This window comes from Lynx rufus, unplaced genomic scaffold (assembly GCF_022079265.1).
Source record: "Lynx rufus isolate CCGP_SWC_20201006 ecotype Redwood Valley unplaced genomic scaffold, mLynRuf1.p SCAF_29, whole genome shotgun sequence".
Lineage (NCBI taxonomy): Eukaryota > Metazoa > Chordata > Mammalia > Carnivora > Felidae > Lynx > Lynx rufus.
This window is the reverse complement of record NW_025814844.1, coordinates 3420517-3430985: the sequence shown is the minus strand read 5'-3', so window position 1 is coordinate 3430985 and position 10469 is coordinate 3420517. Positions and strand designations below refer to the sequence as shown.

The following is a 10469-nucleotide window of genomic DNA, read 5'->3' as shown; positions in this document are numbered from 1 at the left end:
AAGTAGAAGTTATTCTGGGTTTTGTTTACGCCGTTGGCTCTACACAGCAGTGGCTACGTTGTTCAGATATACCTGTGCAGAGCCTTGCTGTTCCTTCCATTTCTCCCACATGCTTCCCTACAGCTTTTACACCATGTTTGCTTAGGAACTTGATATTCAGTTTGGCTCTACAGAAATTCTCAATTCATCTTTGGCATTTCCACTCGTCTGAATACTGCTGCTCCTGGGAGGAACTGGGATGTGATGTCCTCTGCTGTGTCACCCTAGGGGAAGGGACTGACAGACAATTCCTGCAGCCACAAGGGAACGCCAAAGCAAAGAATATATGGGAGGGCAAACTTGAAGTGAGCAAGCTTGCTCAAGGTGGTCCCTCCTTGCCAGTCACACCCAAGGTGAGGGAGTTCCCTGCCTTATTTCAGTCCACAGACAATGAGATTCCTTAGTGCAGCTTGTGAGAATGCTCCCAGTGCAGGACCCATGGGGCCAGGGCCTCTGGGCAGCAAAAGAAATCTGAGCACGGAGTTGTGTCGAACATGGCATAAGTTTAAACATCCAGAGGATCTTTAAAAGAAACTTTTGATGCCCCACTTTTCAAGAGCCATGTCTTGTCAGTTCTGAAGCTCTTTTATTTACATTGCTTCAATAATGCTGAAGTGGCTCGGGTTTTGCTGCCAGCATCAAAATCCAACAGTAGAAAGAGAATTGCAGATTTTTTTTCCCCACAGTTAACATCTATTCTACATACGTAAATTATACATTGGGGTGCCTGGGTGGCTCAACTAAGCGCCTGACTCTTGATTTCTGCTCAGGTCATGATCTAACAGTTGTGAGATTGAGCCCCGAGTTGGGCTCTGGGATGACAGCACAGAGCCTGCCTGGGATTCTCTCTCTCCCTCTCTCTGTGCCCCTCCCCCATGTGCACACACATGTGTGTGCTCTCAAAATAAATAAACTTAAAAAAAATTAAATACATAAATTATACATCATAGACATTTTAGTGGAATGAGCCAGAATAATAGTGCAAATCCAGTCTGCCATGCCATGCATCTGAACATTTACTTAGTGTAGGCAGAGTTTTATATTAAGTAGGTTCTTACCTCCTGAACTTTTTGGGTGGACAAAAGGAAGTTTCTAGACATGGGCCTTTGGCTAACATGGGGGAAGAAGGAGCATACCCTATATGAACATTATAATGAATCTGTGTGTGTGTGTACCTGCACATTCTGCAGAGGGACAAGAACTAGAGTCTTTAAACACATCATATGTGCAATCAAGCCCTTTCCTAAAAATAGTTCTCATTACAAAATGCTAGACTATGATGCTTTACAACTATCTTCCTTCACTGGAGCTGAGAAGGGAAAAGACAGATACAGTTATTAAGGGTTACACAAAGCTTTCCTCTTTGTGGTATCCAAGTTTTCTGTATCTCTGGGGTCCAGGAGGTACAACACTAGGAATCTGACTTGGACTGAGAAAGTTTGTGAACACTGGAGAGAGAGCTGGACCCACACAAGTGTTTTGTTACACATACCTCACAGAGAAGCTTCAGTGGAAGATCCTAAAATATGCCTGACAAATAAAAGGATAGTGTGTGTAAATGAGTATCAAACTCAGTATCAGGTAATATTTGAGATATGTAAATATCTTAAATGATGCTCTCTCTTAAGTTAATAAAAATATAACTTCCCTAAGTTCATTGTGGGTTTAATCTTCCTAATTTTCTCAAGCAATTTACATACTACAACAGGAAATTTTCTTATCACAGGACATTTTAGGAATGTATCCCTTGGGGAATTCTATTTGGAAAAAATAACAGAAGAGCTTTATCTTTCTATACATAATTTGTCTCCATGTATGTGACTTCTATGACAAAACGTTATACACTATTTACAGAATTTTAATTTCTTGTACTGTTGAGGGTTAAAAAGAAGTCACAGCTTCTTGGTTCCACAGCAGAGTTATAGCAGTGGCTCAATTTAAAAAAAAATTTTTCTAGTGTGGTCCTTGTCAGATTGCATGTCTCAAACCAATCATAACTTGTGGATGATACAGGTGTCTTCCCTTTCTAACCTAGGTGACTTCTGACAGCTAGTTACCGAAAGACATCACCATTTTACAACAGGAACTCAACACAGAAGTTATGATGGAAAGCCATTTTATTTTTCCCTAAACTTATTTAAAATAAAAGACTTGAATGGAAAATGTTTAGTACCGATATGTCACCCTGAATGCCAGCAATACCTTGACTTTTATACACACAGGAAGCCAGGTCAAAGTCCAGTCAGTGTACAGTTTTGCATGAACAAAATTTTCTGCCATTTTGCTTTAGCAAATAGCAACATAATTTAAAACGCTCATGTCTCCTCTGTGGCACCTAAAATCCAGTCCTATATTTATTAATACAGTTAGAAAAATAAAAGCCTTAAAAAATTCATGGTATGAGTTCACGGTGCTAATCACACAGTCTCCTCAAAAGTAAGATCATTTTTAAAACTCCTACATAACAACCTTCTGGTTTAATTTGAAAGGCTTAAGACTTGAAATCTAGTAAGACTGTTAAGTCAATGTACATATCAATTATTTGACTTAATTTTTACTTGCCCTGGGAGAGTTAATTCCCATTGTCCACTGAATGAATGCCTTTCAAATATTAATAAATATATTACACTATTTACAAGCATTCTTAACCACTCTGACATGGGTAGAAAGTTAGGCCGTGGGGAAGGAACCACCTCCCAGCAGGGCAAGCTCATGAGGTCTGGGACAAAAGGACGGTGCTGGAGGATGCACCAAGGGCTGCTTCAGTGTGCGTGCGAGCTCTCAGACACACCAGGCTCCTTTTGAGACCAGCTAGCCAATGATTTGTTGTTGCTGGATCAGGTATAAATGCCCAGTGGCCGGAAACCAGGAAAAAAAAGGAACACTGTGACGGTATGTTATTTTAGTAGTTAAGAAGAGGGAGGCAGTCCTAATGTCAGACTAGGCTAAGGATAGTGCAACCATGCTCCACAAGCTGTTGGTGAATCACCCTCGGCAGATTACCTAACTTAGTCGAGGTGATGGGTACATGTCATGGGTAAGGAAAGGGTAAATGTAAGAAATTGTTTTGGCAACAAAAAGTGATGTTAATTCAACGTCTGCAAGTTTAACTGTGCCACATGCCCTCTTCTTACACTACTTTCTGCAAACTGTCTCAAGCAGACATACCATCCATTTGACAAACCTCGTTAATGCTGCTGAAGGATTTACATTCTAATGCTCTGGTAAGAGTGATCATGCCTAAATCAGCCCATACAGTATCATAAACCTGAAGAGGTGAAGCCAAAGATTGAGAGAGGCTAGATATCTGCCTTGTGAATGTAAACGAAATTCTCATTTGGGGGGCTTAGTTTCTTATGTTTTAGTAACAGCAGTAAACTAGTCATTATTTTAAAAAGCACACTATCTTGGGTCATGTCTATATATGTATACACATACCGTTCCTTTTCCTGGTAGTCATTTAGAGGTCCAAGCCTGGGGCCCTCAAAGGGCATGGCTTCCACCAAACCTTCTGGGGTACAGAGTCCAAATAGTCCCTTGGAAAATGTTATAAATTAGATTTGCCCAATATAATGTTTAAATCTCTTACACAAGAGTCTTTAAAATAATTTAAACACTTGCAAACTCAATAAGGGTTCTCTGGTGGCCCACTTTCACATGCAAACACAGACGAACTGTTAACATGCATTATTTTAGTCAATTGGTAAAGTTTATTTCGTTAAGTATAAGTAATTTTAAGCCATTTACTAAATTGTAAATTTCAATCCATTAAAAACTACTACCAGAGCAGTTCTGAGGTATTACTGTTAATCTAATATAGAAATGTTACTCTACTCTGCTGTGGTATGAAATGTGACTGCCATGCCTCTTATGTAATGGTGCTGTTGCAGTGCTGACTACAGGCGTGTCCTATAGCTTTCAGGAAATTATTGCGTATGTGCATTCACTGATTTTCCAAACATCAATGGCAATTTGGTCATTTCTAAGCATACTAAAATAATAAAGTACAGCTCCTGGAATGGGACAAACAAGCGGAGAAATTTCAGGTATATAATGCCATTCTCCAACCTACTTCATCAAAAACCCACCCTACTCACTCCAGTCATTTACAAGGAAAACTTGTGCAAAAAGCATCCAAAAAGCCTATTGGTGGGTTAATTTTCTTGTAATTTTAAAAGAACTAGACAATGTTTTTTCCCTTAAAATTCATTTATAAAAATAAATTTCAGTTTGAGACCTTAGATACCAAATTGTGGCTTAATTTAGTCGTGATGGCTAAGACTATAAAGTTATGAAAAATGTAGCTGAAAACGGAAGAGCTCCAGCTCAGTCCCCGTGGCGCGGCAATAGCTGGCACCCTGTGCGGTCACAACCCTCCCCATAGTTACCCAAAACACACTCAACTTCTTGACAGACTTTTGGCGTTCCTTTCTCCTGAAACTCCCACAAAACTTTAATTCTTAGACCTCTGTTGCAAAACTACAAGTAACCATAATACATTCAAGAAAGGGAATGAAAACCTGTCACCCACTCAGGAGACACTGATCCATTGCACTGGGGCAAACACAGCAGCTTGGAGGAAAACGGTCACCCACTTGGGTGTACGGCTTATCCAGATGTTTTGCACTAGAATGCAGGCGTGAAGTCCCTCGGAGTCTTTATCTCAGAGCAACAATAATTTAAAGTCAGTTTGACAGAATGAACAAACCCTTCCAGGTTTTGTGCCATGAGATGATGAGCAGCCTGGCCCCGACTCCAGGTACCTGGTGTGTGGTGGGGCCTGGTCACTATGTACATTAGATAGGAACACTGTCAGGTGGAAATGCCAATATGACTTACTGCTTAGGACTGTGCTGACATCGATGCCTTTGTGAGGCTGATTTCCCAAGTGAGAAGCTTTTTGCCTTAGTCAGGAAATTATCTGAGGGAACAGTAAGGAACTGAACTAAGGAAAAAGTTTCTGGCCTCCAAATCCACACACACACACACACACACACACACACACACAAGCAAGTTTCAAACTATTGTTATCTCTCAGTGCAAAGGAGCAATCGGCTGACCTGTCACATACCATCAATCGATATGAACACAGCATTCAGTCTGTGGAACAACGTGATGCAGCAAAAACCTGATCTAATGCGAATTCAAGCCTATTAACTAAGACCGCGGCAAGGAGACAGTGCAGCTCAGTGTTTCTCCCGCGCTAGTGCCGACTCTGAACACAAAGCAACCGAAAGGCACAGGCTCAGATTTCATTGATAGTCCTCTCTGAAGGGCAGTATTCCGAGGGGCCCGGTGAGGACATATAGAAAGACTGTGTTTTCCTTTTTAATCGTGCTCTTTTGTTGGCCAACACCAGGCTGCGCCGGCTCGAACTGATGATTTCCGAAATGAACTTTTTGCAGTCTACGCACACCTCCATAGTACTCCAGTCCTCCATCAACTCTTTGGGAAACTGTAGTTCTTCATCTGATTTGTCCACAGACTTAGATTTTGAGGAGAACCTGGAACAAAACAAAATTTTCTGAATCCAGTATCATTACTCACAGTTCTCTTGCAATACTGAGCAACTAGGTGCAAAAAAGGTAAATTTGCTGCCAAAACATTTTACTGAATGGGTGAGTCACCTCATGTCCTTCCAAAGGAAGAATTTCTAATTGGGGATAAAATTCAAAATATTTTTTTAAAAAAGAAACCAGGAAACATGCTTTATTAAGAAATAATAATACTGAAAACTCTTAGTGTCCCTTCTAGAATTTTTGGAAAAAAAAGACATTCAGAGTATTCACCTGATTAACATACATGACGTCTAGTGGACTTTAACAATGAAAATGAAACAAAGTACATGTTGCTAACTGCTAACGTCCTCTGGGTGATTCAGAAGGAACTTCAAGTTCTTTCTCCAGTGGCCCTGTGTCAGGGTTGATGAACATTAGTTAACTGTAGATGGTGGGGCAGATTACAGTAAGCTGAGGTAAATATGTCTTACCCTGAAAAGTTATCTAGGGACCAGCTTTCTCAACATTTTTGCGTTTCTCAAATACACCTTCCCCTCCCTAATAATTCTCTAATTCTCTACATTTGGATGACTAATTATTTGGATTCCAGAGAGCTGGAGTTCACCAGACCTCATCACAGTAATTGTTCTGGGCAATTTTTTGAAATAACTAGGAATCATCTACTCGTTTACTACTTTAGTTAAACCAAACAGGAACCTAGGTGTGGAGTATGTACAGAAAGGAACAACAACGTGTCCCGTCGCCTTGAGCTCATAGGTGATGATCCACAGTTGGAGGCCACCACAGAGCAGCAGTGTCTCAGGGCAGAGTGGGCAGCACAGGGGCAGCAGTGCCGGGCACAAGTTACCTGCTGGGCTCACAGCTTCCTTGCCTTGCCGCCCACATCTGTGGTGTGCAGGAGTGGGGCTGCCCAGCGCTCAGCACCAGTGCCCCTCCCTGATGGGGGGCAGCTGGTGCATAAAACCCCAACCTTTTTGGCCTGTGAGTATGTGAGTACGTGAGCTGAGCTGGCCTGATCTCCATCCTTTCTCAAGGACCAACACTAACCTTACCCTGCATTAAACGCAAAGGGACTGATATTCAGGTTTTTTTTTTTAATTGCCATAAAGCTCTTGTCATAAAGCTTTATTTCTGCCTTATTTACAATAGGAAGATAAACCAAAGTTCTTGCAGACCACTGGAAACCAAGACCTAAACAGATTTGCTTTCAAAACTAAGGAGGAAAGAAAGACAACTTCAGGTGCAGGTTTTCAACTGCACTGAAAACAAGGTCAGTTTTAAAGATGACTTTTAGAGAACACACAAAAGTAATTACCTCTAAAATAGAAAAAAAATGATGACATTCAAGTATGCTTCAAGTAGCTAGCTATTATCCCTTGACAAGTTACCTTTGGGAAATTTTGAAGATTTGTGCGCAAGTCAAGACTATATTAAAACCAACCACCCAACCTAAAGCACCCTGAGCCCAAACCCTACTTTGTCACTGGTTCTCAAAAGGAACGTTCTTCCTTTACAGAGTAAAGTCTCAGGTGTCTTACTCACCTGGCAATGCTCCGGAGTGGCCGATGGTGGCCAGTGGGGGTTTTTTCTGGCCTCATGCAACTTTCCCCTCTTTGCAAGGTAGAAGGTCCCAATGAAAAGATGGGAAGAGTGGAGTATGGTTTAGAGGGCAGCCGCATCTATTATCCCAAATGAAACCAGAGTGAGCAGTACTGTTAAAGAGGTGGACTCCTTAAAATTAACACAAGTTATAATTTTGCCAAGCTTAGCTTACCTTTTTGCAACACTGTGAACACACGGGCCTGTACACAAAATCAGAAGTGTTACTCAGCATTGACGTGATGAGACCAGAGAGTGAGAGAAGTCAATGGCTGTGCGGTTGTGAATTTCTATAACAAACTGCAAAAACTCTCTTGTTCTTCCACCAGAATGTAACGGACTGATACAACCGTGGATTGCCAAGGAGACAATCTGTGAAACTGAACTCTTACACTGTTTCCTGGAAAAGGATCAACTCTCATCTGTCTGGGATTTTCTTACTTGTCTATCTAGGGAAGGATCACGTGACAATCACATCTACTTTTTGTGTTTAAACAAGACATATGATTATTAGGATCACCTTAGTTATGTAAAAGAAGTACATGCGGAGAAACATTTTCCAGCTATAACGCTAAGTAACTGTTTGCTCTACTCTTTGAAGAAATCAGTATTACTAACCCACAGGCACAATACGATGTGATAACGAATTGGGGTAATTTCTAATACTGTTCCTGTGTGGAAAAATGACTAAACAGTGAATGTAAGTAGTATTTATTTACATCAATTACAAAAAACCTTACCTCTTACAGAACTGACAGGTATAAGACCAGGTGAAGAAGGAAAATCTCCTGGTTCGGCAACAAAAGCAGAGCTAAAAATACAAATTTAAAGGGAGAGAAGAGCATTGCCAACAGTTAATTTCCTAATTTACAGGTCTAAATATACTTTTACATATTAGGGACCTTTAGCAGACAGAAGGAAAAAGAGAATTCAGAAACCCTGTTTTCAAGTTTGGCTCTGTAAGAATTATAATTTGGCTATTTACTTATAATTCCACTTTTAAAAGGTAATAAAAGGCTATAGCTCTCAGAGGCTCATCATCATGGAATCAATCTGAAGAAGGTTCTGAAACAGTCTCTTCCATTTTTCAGATGTATTTTCTTTATAAATCCTTTAAAAGTATAACAACTAAATGCAGACATGATTTTATGAAGGCATGCCACTATTTATTATGGTTGTTTTAAGTCTTCCAAAGTTTTTGATTTCTCAGAGAGAAACAAAAATACTCTTTTTTGTAAGCAAAGCAGAATAGGAACTGTGTAGTACAGGGTAAGCCTCTTACCTCCTGAAATCCCCTAAAAGTCCTGTACCATCTGGCTGCCAGCAGACCACTCCCTCAGGAGACCAGGCCTGGGACTCACCATTCCTCTAACCCTACTTATCAACCAACTTTAAACAGCTCTACCTTTCCTTTTTTCAGGGCAGTGTAGACATCTTTATACTGTTGGTATTTTTCCAGCTCTGCCTTCACCAGGACCTGACGAATATGCATCACTTCCTCCACAGTAAGAGCTAGGCATTCCACTGGATAGCAGAATTCCTCCTGAAATTCAAAATTCCACATGAATAAGAAACTCCCACCCCCCTTTTCTGGCACTGCACAGTTTCCCTTCAGATCAGACACCTGGTTAGTAGCTCCAGAGAAGAAAAGAGGTTTCCCAATGAACACTGGAACAGAGCTGGCTCACTCTGGGGACCACATAATTTCTAATTACACTAAGACAACAGATGGCAGAAAACTTCTGGGGACCATGTCAAACATTATAACCCATAGAAATTTCCAGGAAAGGAAAGTTCCTCACATTTGAGTACATATTTTGCCTCAAGTTTCTATTTCATTAAGCAGAGCTATGTATCTGTGTAATGAAATCTTGAAAGAACATTTTCTTGTTCTAAAACAAATTGACATCTGTTTTCTCCTACAATTCTGCAAAGACATTGCTTCCTGTTATTTGTATACTATATGCTAATACTTAAATAACAAATCTACAACATTGGTACTATTTAGAAAACTGGTTTGTGGTACCCAGAATAGCCAAAAGGAGGTGGTTAGTAATTTATACTGAGAAGCATTATTTAGTGGTAAGTTACATCAGCACATTGAGAAAAATCCTAATGGTATGAGCAGAACTGAAACATGTAACTACTGGTGCAGTTTCCAGCCAAAAAGCAACCTCTACAGGCTGCACCACGGTTCTCTAGATTTCTGTTATTACTTTTAAACAACTGCTGAATGTACAATCAGCACTGGAAAGATGTGGAGAAAATCTTAAGAATTTCACAATAAATATTTATGCCGGCTGTCTTATGGTAATGGCTTCCCTAAAAACAGCTGAGGAAGATGTTGATGTAACTGATCCCACTGAATAAAGAGCCTCACCCCCATCTGCTCCCCATCCGGCCCTGTGTTTGATTGGTGGATCTAATAGAAAGACAGAACGGTCTTGTGCATTCTCACCCTGCCAGGCTTCACAGGGGCCATTGTGGTGTAGGGACACTGAGACTTAATGTTCTCAGTGCAAACACATTATAATTCACTCCCACACACACACAATAGCATTGCTCACAGGCATTCTGGAATCAAACAAGCCAAATGAGAAAGCACATGACTATGAATGCAGTCAGTTTATGGAGTTTTAACATTCAGTTCTGTCTTTCAATCAGAAAAAACAAAAACAAATCTAGGTTGCAAACTTGATAAACATTAGCATTTACTAAAAAAAAGTAGTTTGAAGAACTGCTTCTTACTAACAATCAATACAAAATCATGTCTGGTCAGGCTAACTTTAAATTTGCTTAAAAATGTTTTGGAAAAAAATCCTGCAATTGAATTTTTAAGAGGAATGTTTAAGAGGATACTAAGCTGTATCCAGAGGGTGGGAAGGTAGTCTGTTCAGGAAGACTGTATCATTTGCTAGTCTAAAATATTTTTTAAAAAATCACCATCACATAATTTTCTCTTTCGATGGGAAAAGTTTTCAAACATAACAGGATAAAATTGGTGTCCAATATGCACTCAGTTTTCTTCCACCCTGAGAAAACAGCTTAGTGTCAAGTAGGAACAATGCACTGCCTGTGTGAAGGTTAGGCCACTACAATTCTGCAGGAGATAGGTATTGTCGGCTGCACATGTCTGAATGATGGCTTTTCTCAGCTTTTAACATATTTCATAAGAAGTTTCCTATGGTCTTTTTTATTCATTTGCTGAGTATGATTTTTGTGCATTTTCTGATAGTTAACCATGTGACAAAACTGCTGAGGTGGAACAAAATAATGTATGAATCTAGTAACTAATCAGAGAATCAATACCTG

At 40.1% G+C, this 10469-nt stretch overlaps 1 protein-coding gene across 1 annotated transcript in view; it reads right to left on the bottom strand.

Annotated features, from left to right (window-relative positions):
• Positions 1 to 2170: 2170 nt before the first annotated feature.
• Positions 2171 to 10469, bottom strand: part of SPIRE1 (spire type actin nucleation factor 1) — a 208478-nt gene continuing 200179 nt past the window's right edge. Inside the window, exons 12-16 of the mRNA XM_047090345.1 lie at positions 8563 to 8700; positions 7898 to 7968; positions 7333 to 7360; positions 7101 to 7237; positions 2171 to 5543 (exon numbers count right to left, since the gene is read on the bottom strand). Of these exons, the coding sequence (XP_046946301.1) occupies positions 5285 to 5543; positions 7101 to 7237; positions 7333 to 7360; positions 7898 to 7968; positions 8563 to 8700 (633 nt within the window). The 3' untranslated portion in view covers positions 2171 to 5284. The remainder of the gene's footprint in view (positions 5544 to 7100; positions 7238 to 7332; positions 7361 to 7897; positions 7969 to 8562; positions 8701 to 10469) is intronic.